The sequence below is a fragment of the Mobula hypostoma genome, chromosome 1 (genome assembly GCF_963921235.1).
Source record: "Mobula hypostoma chromosome 1, sMobHyp1.1, whole genome shotgun sequence".
In the NCBI taxonomy this organism is placed as follows: domain Eukaryota; kingdom Metazoa; phylum Chordata; class Chondrichthyes; order Myliobatiformes; family Myliobatidae; genus Mobula; species Mobula hypostoma.
In genome coordinates, this window is record NC_086097.1 from 44,581,299 (window position 1) to 44,598,995 (window position 17,697).

General features: G+C 41.7%; 1 protein-coding gene across 1 annotated transcript in view; it reads left to right on the top strand.

Moving 5' to 3' along the window:
* Window positions 1-3,616: 3,616 nt before the first annotated feature.
* The window catches only part of LOC134346080 (mitochondrial basic amino acids transporter), a 46,988-nt gene continuing 32,907 nt past the window's right edge, over window positions 3,617-17,697 (top strand). Inside the window, exon 1 of the mRNA XM_063047385.1 lies at window positions 3,617-4,129. Within this exon, the coding sequence (XP_062903455.1) occupies window positions 4,096-4,129 (34 nt within the window). The 5' untranslated portion in view covers window positions 3,617-4,095. The remainder of the gene's footprint in view (window positions 4,130-17,697) is intronic.

Here is a 17,697-nt window from a genome sequence, read left to right on the forward strand (position 1 = left end):
CTCTGTTTTTGATGGGAGTGCCCATGATTACTTTGTAAGTACAGCATCCATGATCTCTTGATGTTACTGCACCTGGCAAAAACTGACAATAATAGCCCAGGACCAATTGAATTTCCTGCTGAAGGAATTAAATGAAGTGGAGACATTCTTGAGGGCCACATCCTTCACCTGGAATGAGGAGAGTGCGCCAGAGGATTGCCAAAGGAATTAAGTCCTCCCTATTCACTGTCACAGGGGAAGTTGTCACTGTAAGGATCCTCCACAACCATTTCCTCCAGGGATCAAACTATTTTTCCCAGAGATTCAGTATGATTTCCATCCATCAAGATTATAAATTTAAGCGCTTACACCCCTCCTTTTGTCCCAACGAGCTGCAACACCCAGCAACTATCCTATTTTACCCCAGCCTAATTGCAGGACAATTTACAATGATCAATTAACCTACCAACCAGTATGTCTTTAGAATGTGGGAGGAAACCCACATGGTTCACGGGGAGAACATGTACCCTGCACCAATGCCTCTACTTTCTGAGGAGGCTGAAGACAGCCGCACTTTGCACATACATTCTGACAAGCTGCATCTCTGCTTGGTACAGAAACTGCACTGTGGCGGACTGGAAGGCTCTATAATTAGTAGTCAAAACTGCCCAATGTATCACTGGCACCAGCCTCCCCACCATCAGGGACAGACAGTATATACAGAAAGGTGCCAGAAAAGGGCCGGTAACATCAGAAAGGATCCCACACACCCTGCTCATGGACTGCTTGTCCCACTCCCATCAGGGAGGAGGCTACACAGCATCTACACCAGGCTCAAAAACATGATTTTTCTCAAGCAATATGACTGATTAACAGCTCCAACTACCACCACCACCACCACAACTTTATTATTTCCTGTCAGTCACCTTATGTAAGGCCTTGTGTCACTTTATAGACGTGCAATCAGTCTCTGTACATAAGCTACTTTATGTATTTATATTTATTGCATGTGTTTTTAAAATTATCTTCTTTATTGTTTGTGGCTATTTTTGTGCTGCATCAGATCCAGAGTAACAATCATTTTGTTCTCCTTACACTTTTATACAGGAAATTACGTTAAACAATCTTGAATCTTAAACAATTTTGAATTCTTTACAAGCAGCATCAGAACTGAAGTTCAGACTTTTCTTGTACACCTCAGCTTGTTCTCAGCTGTGCTCTGTTGGCAAATTTGCCACTTTTTTTTTAAATCGATGCTCCATCCACATTTCTGCCCACGTTCTGTGGTGTCTTGCAATTGGCTGGCATGGATATTTTTGCAATGAATTAACACTGTCGTAGCCTGTGACTCTAAATATCTGTGCAAATCCCCACAGCGTCCAGCAACCTGGTGATCTTCGTTTCAGAGGCTGATTTCAGAACATCTTTCAAGAATGTGAACCCTCACAAGGTGTCAGGTCCCGATGGTGTACCTGGCAGTGTACTGAAAATTATAGACACACGAGTTTCTGCATATGCTGGAAATCTTGAGCAACACACACAAAACGCTCTTGGAAATCAGCAAGCCAGACAGGATCTATGGAGGCAGAAACAGTTGATATTTCAGGCCGAGACTTGATGAAGGGTCTTGGCTTGAAACGCTGACTATTTATTTCTCTCTGTACTGTAGATGCTGTCTGACTTGCTGAGTTCCTGCAGCGTTTTGTATGTTCCTCGGGGTACTGAAAATCTGTGCCCACCAGCTGGCTGGAGTGTTCAAGGACATCTTCAATCTCTCACTGCTGCAGTTCGAGGATCTCACCTGCTTCAAAAGAGCAGCCATTATACAGGTGCCCAAGAACAGCCAGGTGAGCCGCCAACAACTGCACTGCACTTACACCTGCTGCCACGAAAAGCTTCTAGAGGTTGGTTCTGGCTCCTACCTGAGCAGGCAATTCACCTACCGTCTCAACAGGTCTACAGAGTACACAATCTCACTGTCTCTCCAGTCTGCACGGCCAGGAAAACATATGCTTATTGATTACAGCACAAACACGAGGAACTCTGCAGATACTGGAATTTCAAGCAACACACGTCAAAGTTGCTGGTGAACGCAGCAGGCCAGGCAGCATCTCTAGGAAGCGGTACAGTTGACGTTTCGGGCCGAGACCCTTCATTAGGACTAACTGAAGGAAGAGCTAGTAAGAGATTTGAAAGTGGGAGGGGGAGGGGGAGATCCGAAATGATAGGAGAAGACAGGAGAGGGAGGGATGGAGCCAAGAGCTGGAAAGTTGTTTGGCAAAAGGGATATGAGAGGATCACGGGACAGGAGGCCTAGGAAGAAAGGGGGGGGGGAACCAGAGGATAGGCAAGGAGTATAGTGAGAGGGACAGAGGGAGAAAAAGGAGAGAGAGAGAAAGAATGTGTGTATATAAATAAATAACGGATGGGGTACGAGGGGGAGGTGGGGCATTAACGGATGTTAGAGAAGTCAATGTTCATGCCATCAGGTTGGAGGCTACCCAGACAGAATATAAGGTGTTGTTTCTCCAACCTGAGTGTGGCTTCATCTTCACAGTAGAGGAAGCCGTGGATAGACATATCAGAATGGGAATGGGATGTGGAATTAAAATGTGTGGCCACTGGGAGATCCTGCTTTCTCTGGTGGACAGGCCTCCCGTCCCATGACCCTCTCATATCCCTTTTGCCAATCAAATGTCCAGCTCTTGGCTCCATCCCTCCCCCTCCTGTCTTCTCCTATCATTTCGGATCTCCCCCTCCCCCTCCCACTTTCAAATCTCTTACTAGCTCTTCTTTTAGTTAGTCCTGACAAAGGGTCTCGGCCCGAAACGTCGACTGTACCTCTTCCTAGAGATGCTGCCTGGCCTGCTGCGTTCACCAGCAACTTTGATGCTTATTGATTACAGCTCAGTACTCAACACCATCATCCCCTCAGAACTAATCACCGATCTACACAAATCCTGGGCCCTTGCAGCATCACCACACAACAAAGGCTCTCACGTTCAGAACTTCAAGCAGCTGCAGAGAACTGTAGACTCTAACCTGGACACGAGCCCTCCTGGCAGCAAGGACTTTTTCCAAGAGGCAGTACCTTGAGAAGAAGCATCCATGATTAAAGGCACTCACCATCCTGGAACACCCTCTTCTCATTACTACCAGTGGAGACAGAGAGGCCTACAGAGAGCCACACTCAACTGTTTTAGGAACAGCTTCTTCCCCTCCGCTATCAGATTTCTGAATGGTCCCTGAGCACCACCTTACCATTCCTCTTTCCCACTATTTATCTTTGCAATTCATAGTATTTTTTTTATGTCTTGCGATTCATTGCTGTCACAAAAAACACCCAACAAGTTTCATGACGTACGTCAGTGATAATGATTCTGGAGACGGGACACCAGGGGTGGCATTTTGTGTCTGAATGAAAGTAATCTGGCCGAGGACAGCACACTACCTTAACCAGCCACTCACTAACATGCTCAATTGTTACCCATGTCAATGGTGGTATTTCCGCATGGGGAGTCTTCAGCTAAAAGAAACCACACGGCTTTCTCAACTGCCGTAGACGGTCGAGAGGGAAATGACTGCTGTTTTTGTTTTGGAGAAGCGGTTAATGAAAATGTCGAGTTTGCTAAATGCGCCACTGACCCAGCGAGAGGAGAAGTTGTGAAACAGGTTCTTACACTTCGCAGCCTGGTTTATGCCGAGTCTCGTGGCGCAGGCACGGGACGGCAGGACTGTTTTCCCAGACCGAGACGCTGCTCGGAGCCGCAGCCAATAAAAGGCAGGGGGTGTTCACTTGCGGCTGTTCGGATTGGATGGCATTTGATCTAAAAAAGGCCATAAACCACGTACCGGACAGAAAATTTCGAAATAGAGAAGGTTGGTCGCTGATGTGCGACTTGGAGGTGATATATCAAGTCAAGGGGAGAGAGAGGGTATACTGGATTAATCTCTGAACCTGATCTGTTCCATTCTATTGATGCATTGAAACCATCGCAGCTGCAGCTCTGTGAACCCTCGGCTGTAACGCCATCAGGAGCCGACCAGAAAGGCCTGGCTTAGTGCGAGCGGCTCGATTGCGGAGGCAGTCTCAGTTCATTCAGCCCGGAACGCGCTATGGCATTGGATTTCGTCGCGGGATGCCTGGGAGGTGAGGCAGCGCAATCTAGGAACAGAGTGTGGACTTGATACCAATTGCGGCGCGGGGAGGTCGCGCCGGGCGCTGCTGGGTCCCGCGCGTTTCGCTGCGAGGTTGCAAGCCGAGCGGATGCCACGTATCTACCAAGCGATCGGTTCGCTTGCGGGTGCCGGTGGGGCAGCTGCGGCCGCGCTCCACTTCAAGGTCAGCGCAGCGGGGGGTGACTCGTCCAGAGCGGGGCACGGCGAGCTCTGCGGGCGGGGGCTCCTGCACCCCAGCCCGTTGGGCAGTGGCGATACTCTTCATTCGGCGACGAAGCTTGTGTCGAATCTAGTCGGAAATCCTGGGATTATTCCCAGATTCTGCCTTGTTACGGGGGGGGGGGGGAATCGTAGTTGCCTGCCCTCACGGCTATTAATAGCACTAATGTTCGTGGAAATCCGTATCGGTAGCTGATTCATTCTTGGCAACAAATTTGGTGAAGTGTTTGATGCAGAAATTTTAAAAATTAACGATGTAAAATGTTGCATTCATATGCTGATTTGCCTGGATTCTCGGCGGAGCCACGTTTGTACTCTGTAAATATCACATTTTATTTGTTTGGCATAGGCTTTATTAATATTTATTCATTATTTATACTCAGTGATTGAGAATATATCATTAGCGAGTGGAAAATATTGGAACTTTGCGAATTTACGTAAAACGCGAATCTTACTCTGAAAACTAAATCAGCAAAACTGATGGGCATCATTTTTACGTTGGATATCCACGTTCCATATTTAATTACACTAAAGGAGTAGACACGAACGATGTATAAATATGCGTTTATTAAACCGCATTATGAGGGCTGGGAGTATTGCAGAAGTCATTAAAATATAAAGTAGCTGAGTGTGATTTGGTGTGATCTAATCAAATGCATCGGATGACATCAAACTGCAGGAGTCAGCCTGGAACATTACTCTTTGCTTGAGTTTCTGTTGGACTCGGTGAGGCATTTCCCTTATCAGGCTTGCCTTGACATGCCGTGTCCTCCTCCAGGTGTTTAGCTTGCAATTCTCAAAGCTTTGAGCGGGTGGGCTGTGGAGAAGGGACTGCTGCATGGTCTAGAGGAGGTTCAGCAGAATGATTCTGGGACCGAAAGGGTTAAAGTATAAGGAACATTTGATGACGCTGGGCCTCTTGTCCCTGAGTTTAGAAGAATGGGGTGGGGTGGGGAAATTTCACTGAATCCTATCAGATATTGAGAAGTCTCAGTAGAGGCTGTTTCCTATAGTGGGGAAGTCTAGGACCAGAGGACACAACCTCAGAGTAAAAGGATGTCCCTTTAGAACAGAGATGAGGAATTTCTTCAGCCAGAGGGTGGTGAGTATGTGGAATTCATTGTCACAGATGGCTGTGAAGACCAATCATAGGGTACTGTATATTTAAAGTGGAGGCTGATAGGTTCTTGATTAGGCTTTCGTGAGAATGGAGTTGAGCTGGATAGTAAATTAACCAAGATGAAATGGCAGAACTGACTCGATGGGCTGAATAGCTTAATTCTGCTCCCATATCTAATGGGCTTGTATGGATATCTTGAGTTTTCAGGTGATACTGCTTATACTGAAAATCCGCATGCCAGTTCTTTAGTTGTTAAAGTTGAAAACAAAATTTGAAATCTGGTAGAAAACTTGTAGTTTATTAGGGTTCTTTGTAAAGCCGTATGAATTAGTTACAGTTGCATTGCATCAGTGTGAGGCCAATTCAACTAATGCATTTCTTGAAAAAAATGCTTAACAAGTGTAGCACAGCTGTAATTTTAAATTGGTAATTCTGTGACCTGCCGTCTTTCATATTGGTACTAATAACATGGGTAAAGAGGGGAGAGGTCCTGCAATTAAGGGTGCATGTTAAGGAGCAAGGCCTTAAAAAGATATTTTCGGGAGGTGCAGTCAAATGGAAGTGGAAATGGGGCAGGCATGAACATCATAACATATTGGAAGAATGCAAGGCTCAGTTACATCCTCTTTAATGCAAGGAATATGATCAGCACTGGGGAGTGTGATATTGCTGACGCAGACATGGCTGGCAGAAGGCTTGAGCTGACGACGAAGCATTGCGGGTCGAGAGCCATGTGTGATTTTGGGGAAGGGGGAGATGGGACACAAATGGTTCAGAGAAATTGGCAATGCAGTACTGATTAACAAATCTATTACTTTGTGTACATTTTTGGAGATTAATAATATTTTAGGATTTCAGTTTTTCTGATATTAACTGAGGCTATGTCCTCACTACGCCGGATAATTTTGAAAACACCAGTTTCGAGTAAAAACGACAGGCGTCCACACTAAGTATTTTTCAAAATATCTCCGTCCACATTAGGCGGATATTTGGGCGAATCTCCTCCTACTGGTCATGCGCAGGACACACAGAAAACAAGCGAAGAGGAAACGATATACTTAGTGTGTGTTTGTCCAGTTACAGAGTAGAAAAACTTTAAAGGAATTGCTCTTGGCTGTCGCGCAGGAGGACTTAAAACTAAAAAAAACAAACACTGGCGTGTATGGAGGCAACCGATAGGGAGTTCATGGACAGTATAACCCAGCTGACGACGAACGTTGTAAAACTAACTCTGTTGCATTAATAAAGCACCTTGTTAAATGTATAAAACGTCTGCATCAGTGTTATCTTGTATTTCCATACAATGTTACATTAGGTTGTTACACATCTATTGTCAGAGAAGTACTTGCATAAATAGGTAAACCACCTTCATACAAGCAAGGACAGAAAACAGGGCAAAGTGAGTATATTTATTTATTCAGTAAGCTATGGGTCAAAGTATTTGGTGAGTACATTTCTAACCCTTGTGGCTTCAGTCTGGTCCGTCTGTTCTGAAATTGTTAGGTGATGGTGTTCAAGAAAACAATGAACATCTGTTCCGGCACGTCATGACAGCGTTTTTAAATGGACAAAAAAGCTCACTTTACAATTTAACTCTCACGCCGTTCGCACCGACTGCACGTTATAACAGCTTGCGCAGTACCAAGCAGAAGCAGAAAAAAACATTGTTGTGGTGTTGTCATGACAACATTTTTAAATCTCTCCGTTTACCCTGTACACACTACGCCGGATATTAAGCATTTTCAGATTTATTCACTCTGGAGAGTGTTTTTGAAAATCTCCATTTTCGGGGGCTGAAAACGCCAGCTCAGTGTGGACGGGAGGGCAAAACGAAGAGAAAAAGCTTCGTTTTCAAAATTATCCGGCGTAGTGTAAACGTACCCTGAGATTGCCTTAATGTGAAAGAGAGAGTGGATTTTTTTTTTGAAGAGTGTCCAAATTCTATGTAGATATTACTACTACAGATGTGGTGGCTTTGAACCTTGACTTTGGAAGTGTGGCTGATAAGTAGCTGTAGGGCACTGGGATAACATCTTGGAGACAGTTACCATGATTTAAAAAAAATTTCAATATCATGATGAAAAGGACAGGAAGGTCTAGAAATTAGGGTCCTGAATTGAGAGACGATGGGTTTCAATACCATAAAGCAGCGGTCCCCAACCACCGGGCTGCAAAGCATGTGTTACTGGGCTGCGAGGAAACGATATATCGTTTCATATGGCCAAATCATGAGGCAGCTGCACCTTTCCTCATTCCCTGTCACGCACTGTTGAACTTGAACACCCCCCCCCACCGTCAGTCGGTCTGCAAGAATATTGTCAATATTAAACCGGTCTGTGGTGCAAAAAAGATTGGGGACCCCTGCTATAAAGGACCTGGAGAAGGTAGACTGGGAACAGCTACTTGCAAGTTGACAAATGGGACTCATTCAGCAGTGTAATGAGTGTTTGGGACCAGAGAGTTCCTAAAGAGGGGACCATGTGTCTGTGGATGTCAAGGGATATGAAGAAGTGGGTAAAGAGAAAAAAATGAAGCACTTGTCGGGCATAGGGTATTGACAGCCAGAAAGGATCTTTGTGAAGGGGCAGGAGATACTTCAAAGAAACCGCTGGTTGATAAGATTGAAGGAAGTCTCAAAGCATTTTATCAGTGTATTAAGGTTAAGAGTATAACTAGTGAAGGAGGAGGAATCATGGGACATCAAAGTCTGAGGATGCAGGGACATTCCCTGTTTATAATGTTAACCTGAAAGGGGGGCACACATTCAGCTGTGACCCACAATGAGGATTGGGACTGGCAGACCTGGGAGGGGAGGGGTGTTTGTGAGGGGTAATGGTATTATAATCCCCTGGTGGTCTGGTTGGAACAAGGTACTGTAATATGCTGCTGCCATGAGTGAGCTTTAAGCATTCAGCTGTGAACAATCTTGGTGAAAGGATCCAGCAGTATAATGTTAGGGATTACTGATGTACGACGTCAGGGATTACTCCAGTACAACGTCAGGGTTACTCCAGTCCTGCCCCTCTGGCTGTAGGGAGCAGGAAGGTGACAGATGTCTGAGGTTTGAGTTGGTCACAAAAACCAGACTCCCCCAGTGGTCTCTCCAAACTTCTCGCTGCCTCAGTAAGGCAGTCAGCATAATCAAAGACCCCACCTGCTACAAACATTCTCTCTTCTTCTCTCCCCCTTTAGCCAGGTGATACAAAAGCTTGAAAATGCACATCTCCAGGTTTATGGATAGCTTTATTTATTTAAAGGTGTACTGCACAATAGGTTCTTCTGGCCCTTCGAGCTACACCCCCCCGGTAATCCTGTTTAACCCTAACCTAATTGCGAGCCAATTTACAAGACCAGTTAATTTATCCGATACGTCTTTGGACCTTGGGAAGGATCTGGAGGACCTAGGGAAAAACCCAAGCATTCCACGGGGTGGTCTCCTTGCAGAGGTTGCCGGGACTGATCTCCGAACTCTGATGACCAAGCTGTAATAGCATCGTGCTAACCACTACGTGCCATGGTGCCCAAGAAAGGTAGAAAGGATAAGCCAAGTAATTAATGGCTTACTAATAATGTTAATGTTAGGGAAGATATTGGGGGGAAAAATTCAGGATATGATTAATGTACACTTGTAAAGGCAGAGACTATCAGTATGGTTTTGTTAATTTTGTTGACAAAATAGGCAGAACAATGACAGAACTTAATCCTAATAAAAACACTTTGGAAGGACTTGTAAGGGTATTCCATATAAAGTGAATATGGAATATAAAGGACAGAGGGAATACTGAACAGAAAGATCCCTCAAGTCAGCATGTGAGTCCTGATGAAAGGTCTTGGCCCAAAATTTCAACTGTTTACTCTTTTCCATAGATGCTGCCTGGCCTGCTTTGTTCCTCCAGCATTTAGTGTGTGTTGCTTGGATTTCCAGCATCTGGAGATTTTTTTCTTGTTGTTTGTATGTGAGTAAATTGGTGGTGAAGTGGTATGGGATACTGTACTCGAAGGATAATTTGCTGTTCAAACCTCAGGTGAAATGCAAAATCAATTCATTGTTTTCCTTTTACTTAGTAAAGGTAATGAGGTCTCTTGTCCTGTCTTGGCATGTTTCTCTTTCACTAAACTCGAGTTGGAAATTCATTGTTAGTTGTGTGCATATCAGAGCAGCTGCACTGATGTAAGTGGAATTGGGTTTCAGAAATGGAGTGCCATATGCAGCTGCTCCTCAATATCTGTGTTAGTGTAAGTGAGGATGAATTTCTGCATAAGCTCTTTTTTGGAACGGAGAAAATTTAGATTCTTGTACTTCTAAAGCTTTTATTAGCACCATGCAAAGCTGTGATTTGTTGAATATTAAAATGACTTGTCATTACATTTATTGGATGTCATACCACCAAATCCCCCTCAAATTATTTGTGTATTTAAACTTAGCAAGCTATGTCATTGGGTCTTCCAGTGGATGTGTGTGCACGTTTCAGAGACTTTGTTGAAGTCTGTCATTTTTAAAAGAAAATTTCTTCTAAATTTTGGTATATGCTATAATATTGCAAAGTGGGGTGTGGTGCTTATATAAGCAATATGCTATTGTTCTGACACTGATACGATTATTGGAAATGTCTGGAGTAAGAGTCAGAAGAAGAAAACGTGCATTAGCAACCAGACGTTGCTGCCTTTTCTAGTTGAGAATATGTCTGGACTGATTCTGCAAGTAACTGAATGGAAGTCCTTAGTTCAGGTACCCTTTGTGGATTGTAGTCACAGAATAATTTGGGAATGTGGCCTGCTCTGGGGAGTCTACAGAGCCATTTCCAAATTGTGCATCCCTGCAAAAGAAAAATATGAGGGTCCATAATGACAGAATCACCTTTTAGTTTTTGGGAAGGTGACTGAGAGCTCATTGCTTGTCGGGCCACTGGAGTCAAGCGTGCAGAGGCAAAGTGACCTGAACCCTCTGCCTCCAACCCAGGTAGATATAGGTGGGTGAGGACTGACAGCAGCAATTCTAAACAGAGGGTCAAATCCAGTCTGATGTGCCACCGTGTGAATAAATACACCTTTTGTCTTTAATTATCATGTGACCCAAGAGATCCTTCACTGACTAATGCTCAGTTATGTTCAAGTTTCATTTCACATAGACTAAAATCATTCTTTGAAAGTGCATTCTGAATTGTTTTGATTGCTTTTATTTTATTGCCAATAAATGGGTTATTACCTGTATTTAAATAACATCAATTTGTAAACAAAGAATGAATGTTAAGTCCAGCTGTTAACATTTTTTAGAATGTTTTCATTTATTGATAACTATTTCTGCCAAGACTTTTTAATCCATTTCTCTTTGTTTACTGGGTTGTTTCATAACATGATAGTGTCATAATCATCATAGATCTTAGCTGTGACCTGCATGGTCACAATATTATTACAGATTTTTGTTATTTTCCTCTGAGATGTGTCTGTTATTTGCAAGGCTGTTATTTTCATCCTTTCAACTTGAACTGCTGCGGTCTCTTCTAACTTGTTTGGTCTGTTTGATGATCTCAATGGGTTCCCAAAGAACAAAACAACTAAAAAAGCTCAAGCTACAGTGCATATTTCATTTGATGCTTCCTTAGTATATTATTTTTGTAGGTTTGATTGTTTCCCCAGCTAGTGATGGCACTCCTTTTTCCTGTTATTTAGAAGCCATGTTTCCTTTCTCATCTGTAAGCCTTGAAATTTGAAACTTTAAATAGCCATTTCTTCAAACCATATTTCAGTAATAGCAGAAATATCATGTGCTGTACCTGCCTTACGTTACTTTTTTTCTATTTGTAAATACAGTTAAGCAAAACCAGATTTTTCTTTTACTTCTCAACCATTGCTTGCTCTGCATTCCAATTCCAGCAAATTTCTGCTTTTGTTTAACACTTGTGCTGAACTCCCTTTGGAATCCGTGTTTTAAGGCGCTGGAATGTCTGTCTGTAAGAATATTCATACCAGTGCCATTGACAAGGGTTGTATCTGAACAATTAAGTCAGCATATTTGAGGGGTCCACACAAGTTTTAATAAGGTTTTGATAACTGGTTTTAAAAAGAAACAAAATCAGAAAAAAGCATTCTAAGGGAACCTAGGGATGGTGACACATATTGGTGACAGGGATGGTAACACCTATTGGCCTGATGGAAGGTAATGACTGGTAATGGTTGGCTGGAGTATTGTGGGTGGGGGCCTTGTTACTGTAGGGCCCAGTGCTTGGTACCTAGTTTCTTTGTAATATATATGCATTACTAATTTTATATTTGAATGTAGATGCATGATAGAGGAACTTGCAAACAATACACGTTGTTTGTGTAGGTGACAATGAGGAGAAAAGCTTTAGATCAAGATGGACTGGTCAGTTGAATAGACCTTCCAGTAAATGGTTTAATTCTGAGAAGGGTGAGGTGAAGAATCAAGGTGAGGGAATGCACAATAAATGGAAGGACACTGAGAGCTTCAGAAGGAATGTTTACCCACAGAGTCCTCAAGGTGGCAAGACAGGTAGTCATAGTCATACTTTATTGATCCCGAGGGAAATTGGTTTTCGTTACAGTTGTACCAACCAAGAATAGAGTATAAATATAGCAATATAAAACCATAAATAATTAAATAGTAATATGTAAATTATGCTAGGAAATAAGTCCAGGAAGGTGGTTCAAAAGGCCGACAGTGTACTCTTCTTTATTTGCCAATGTATAGAAAATTAGCAGCGTAGTCCCGCAGAACTGTTCGCTACACTATTTTCACCAGACACTCAAGTATTTGTCATAGATCTGGTCGCACATCACAGGAAAGATAAAATTGCACTAGTAGATACAAAACAAATTTGGGTATTTTGCCAGGGAAAAAAATGAACATCGGGACTTTTTTTTAACCAAGGACACAGAGGAGAGATTTAATTAATACAAAATTTATAAAAGGTCTGGATAGGTTCTTCCTGTTTACTTTATTTACCTTAGCAAAGGGCTCAAAGACTAGTGGAGGCACAGGACTCCAGATGCTGGAATCTGAGTCCAACCAAAAGTGCTGGAAGAACTCAAATGGGTCAGGTAACATCTATGGAGGGAGCTGTCCAGATGAAGGGTCTTGGTCCATTTCTTTCGATAAAAGCTGCCTGACCTGCTGAGTTCCTCCAGAGCTTTTTGTGTTGTCCCAAAAACCAAAGTGATAGAAAGGAGAAGAAAAGAGGAACATGATGTTTTACATAGATGGTGCTAGCAGTCTGAAACTCATTGACTTAAAAGGTGATTTTATGGACTCCTGTGAATGACAGCTGGGATTTTTTTCTTTGATTGTTGCGTATTTCTGCTCTAATTTAAAAAATCAAGTTCATGCAGGATCCTGTCAACTGAAAAATTAATGTACGTTTGTAGTTTCATGTTCTTGAGCATACACATTAGGTTCGTATTCATATTTGTTCCAATGTTATTGCCAACTGTAGAGTGCAGTTAAGAGTTGCAGAAAGACAGTCTCAACTGGAATAGAAATGCATATTAAGTTCTGTTCCTAAACTCTTGGCAGCATAGACAGGGTGCATCTTTTGTTATAATTTAGCAGTCCCAAACATTTCTAATTTGTGTGAGAGGCAAATAAGAAAGAAATCTTGTGAAGCTTGTAACAACAGCTTTGGGTTTAAGCAAAACTTTACAGTTGGTTTTGTTTGCAAAATGAAAATCGTGGAGTATTTCTGCTTCCTTCCCCCACTCCCATCACCATCCAATCGCTTGCATGGGGTTATAGTTTTTGGTGATTTCAAAGAAGATTTATTATCAACGTACATGTATGTCACCATATACAACCCTGGCGATTCATTTTGCTGTGGGCATACTCAAATTCATAATAGAGTAATAACCTCGATAGAATCAATGAAAGACTGCGCCAACTAGAGCATTCAACTGGTGTGCAAAAAAAAACAAACTGCAAGTACTAAAAGAAAAAAAAATAATAAATGAATAACTACTAAGTATTGAGAACCTGAGATGAGTCCTTGAAAGTGAGTCCATAGTCCATTTCAGGGATGGAGTGAGTGCAGTTGCTGCCTGATGGCTGCGGGGTAATAACTGTTCCCGAACCTGGTGGTGGGGGGCCTGAGGGTTCTGTACCTTCCTGGTGCAGCAGCGAAAAGAGAGCATGACCTGGTGGTGGGAGTCCCTGATAATGGATGCTGCTGTCTTGCGACAACGCTTCGGGTAGATGTACTCAGTAGTAGGGAGGGCTTTACCCATGATGGACAGGGCCATATCCACCTTGTAGAATTTTCCATTAAAGAGCATTGGTGCTTCCATATCAGGCTGTTGTGCAGCCAGTCAATATATTTTCCACCACACATCTGTAAAAGTTTGTCGAAGTTTTAGATTTCATGCCGAATCTTCTCTCCAACAATCATGGGATTTTATACCTGTGAGACATAATTATCAGCTGAATGTAAATAGTTCTGTTGCTCTTTTGTGGTCTGTATGCATTAAATTCTGATTCTGAAAGTTAACAAATTTCACGACATATGCTGGTGATATTTAGCCTGATTCTGATTCTAAAAGCCTACTGGCTTTTCATGTTGGTGCATGAAACAAACTTTGGCGGAGTCAGCACTATGACTGGCAATGGCTAAGCATGTGGAGTTGAACCATTTGCCTCTGTTTACAGAACTGCTACACTTAATCAGATTCATTAAGTGATGAGCACCAGGTTATTTCAAATTGTATCATTTCTGGTGTACTATTGTATATTGAAGTGAAACATCATTAACATATTGCACTTACAGTGTTCTGGGTACAAAACTGGAATTATTGTTGGCATCATAGAAGTGAGCCATTTATTTACAGGAGTATTAGCAATAGCTTATGTAAGCCAACACACTCATTAGTGATGAGCTAAAAACATGGTGTTTTAAAAGTTTAGCAGCATCCTTTCAAGGTGTTTTGATGTGTAATGAAAATATCTACATTGGTAACACTATTTTATTTCCATTAAATGAAGGTGTTACAACAATTGTGACCAAATCAGCTAAAGTATACTTGTATGAATATAGTATATTGAGACACAAAAATCACAGATATTCTTTGGGAATGTGGCCCATTTGCTGTCGTTGATTAAGAAATCGAAGCTTATATAATTGCAGCATCTCAGAATTTGTCATTAGCATTCAGAATGGAGGAGGACTGTCTGGGATTGCATACTTTGGGAGCACACACAAGTGCAAACATTAGGAAGGAGTGTTCCCCATCTCTCTACCTTCATCATTGCCTGAAGAATACGTTTAATCTTGTTGCGATAGTGTTTTCATTTTTATCTCCGCTCCAGTGGAAACATGGAGGCAATTTGCAGAACAGTTGGGGAATTCTTCAGACTACATCTGAATTTGGTGGGCCAAAAGGCTTGTTCTGCATGGTATCACTGATTCACTTATTGAACATCACCTTCACAACAGAACTGGGGTCTATCCAATGCCAGTTATCAAACTGCCGATGACACTCACTTTAGCTTTATCAGTCACCTTTTCCAGCCATGTGGAGTAGAAGATTTGGGTGACTGCTTAGAAAGATGACTGTTGGAAATGGTACTGCAGGGTTCAGTAGTTAGCCCTTCTACTTATCAGTCTGTAAGATCTATCCACTACTAGAGTATTGTTCTTGCTACTTCTGTCGGGCAGGAAGTACAAACGCCTGGGGTGCCACACCACCAGGTACAGGGACCGTTGTGGTACAACCACCAGGCTTCTGCACCAGTATGGATAACTTCACTTACCACAACTCTAAACTGATTCTGTGACCTGCAGACTCAAACTTTTAAGCAGTCTTTGCAAATTCTGTTCTCAGTATTTTTTTTTTGCAGTTTGTCTTTTGCGCATTGGTTGTTTGTCAGTCTTTGTTTATGTATGTTTTTTCACAGATTCTATTATATTTTATTTTAAATATTTGCAAGGAAATAAATCTCTGGATAGTATATGATAACATACAGTATATGTACTTTGATAATAAATTGACTTCCAACTTTTGAAATGGTTGGCAGGAATTTTGGTTATAATTTTACCCTGCTAACTACATGAAACACATAAATTTGCTCAAAGTGAAATGTAAACTCAAACTATTCATTTCAAAGTTCCCAAAAGTACAATGGAATGGTGTAGCTCAAATTGTGAAGAGCCAGGAACATTTAACTGAAAGCCAGAGAAAATGTAGAAAAACATAGAAAACCTACAGCATAATACAGACCCTTCGGCCCACAAAGTTGTGCCAAACATGTCCTTACCTTAGAAGTTACCTAGGGTTACCCAAAAACAACAAGGTTTCAATGCCATTTATGTGGTTTCCTCTAAGTTTCCTGCTGCACTTATGATGCTGAACATCTGACATAAAAACAACCAGAAACAAACAGTTTTCAAGTTAGGCACTACCTGTGGAAAGAGAAAGAGTTAACTTCTCAAGCTGAAGGACCTTTGTCAGAACTGGGAATGTTGGAAAACAAGATAGGGTGTGAAAGGCTGGATGAAACTGTTTCAAAGAAGGGATAACAGTATTGAACAGAAATTAAATTCAATATATTCTGTCAAGCTTCATTACATTGCTTGAAGCAGAAGAACAAATTGTAATGCTCGGAACCTGATCTACAAGTTGAGTACCTCTTATCTGAAATGCTTGGGGCTGAAAGTGTTCTGTATTTTTTTCAGGTTTTGGAATATATAATAAGATTGCATGAAAGCACCATAATTTCTGACTCCGAATTTGTGCTACTAGTAAGCAGACTTTGTCTTGCATTTGTTCATCACACATACATACATAATTGTAAGAATTATTACATAACATTTAATATAATGTGAGCAGGGCAGCAAAAGCAGTGCAGCTGATTCCTCAATCAGCTGTTGATCAACATCAAACAATAGCAGGCATTCAGTCTCCATCTACAATGCCATGTTTTGTTTAAAAGTTTACAGTACACTTAAGGTTTTATGTAAAATATAAAAATAACCAACTTTGTTGACTGGTTCTGGTGTTAGATTTTCATCAGAAACGCTTTTAAAATTTAATGCTGTTATGTGAGGTTCGGCATGTCATCAAAAACCTTAGCAAACTTCTATAGGTGTGTGGTGGAAAGTGCGCTGACTGGCTGCATCACAGCCTGGTATGGGAACACCAGTGCCTTTGAGTGGAAAATACTACAAAAGGTAGTGGATTCGATCCAGTATATCACGGGCAAAACCCTCCCAGCCATTGAGCACATCTACATGAAACAACGCCATAGAACAGAAGCATCCATCATCAAAGATCCTCACCACCCAGGCCATGCTCTTTTCTGGCTACTGCCATCAGTGCCTCAGGACTCATACACATGTTCAAGAACAGTTCCTTCTACCCCTCAAACATCAGGCTCTTGAACAAAGGGGGGTAACTAGACTCATTTAAGGACTCTCTAATCTTGCTATTTCACATTTGTTAGTTATTGCTATTTATTTATCTGCATTTGCACAATTTGTTTACGGTGTGCAGATCCTGTTAACAGCTACTGTTCTATACATTTGCTAAGTATGCCCACAAAAAAAAAGAATCTCCGGATTGTATGTGGTGACATTTATGTACTCTGATAAATTATTTTGAACTTTAAAGTATATTTAAAAAAAAACAATCGGCATCATAGACTTTGGTGCTAAATTTTCGTGACCAACAGATGCTTTAAAAATTTAATGCAATGCCTTTTCTTAAATTTCAGCAGCCAGTCATTAAGCGGTATATGTTAACTCTGCTGATAAATCCACTCTTTCAATACAGGATCAAGATCTTCATTTTTCACTTCATACAGTATTTTTCTACCTTTGCTCATTACGTATGTGAGGTCACTTCTCAGAGTTATCTGTGGTGCGTAGAAACCTGCACATCATCTAGGAACCTTCCCAGTGCCTTGTGGAATTTTCTATTGTGTCATCATGTGAGCAGTTTTTTAAAAAAAAAACAACTTGGATTTCAGAGGTTTTCGGATTTTGTAATTTTGGATAAGGGGGACTCAACCTGTAATACTGAATGTTTATTTGTGAAAATTATTTTTTTCTGTGTAGAATTACATTGAGATTTCAGCATGGGAAGTAAAGAATACTAAAATTAGTTGGTGTATAAGGTGATGCAAATTGTTCACTTTCCCATACATCTCAATACAACAATTCAAGAGGGAAGACTTGGATTTACATTTTGCTCTGCCTGTT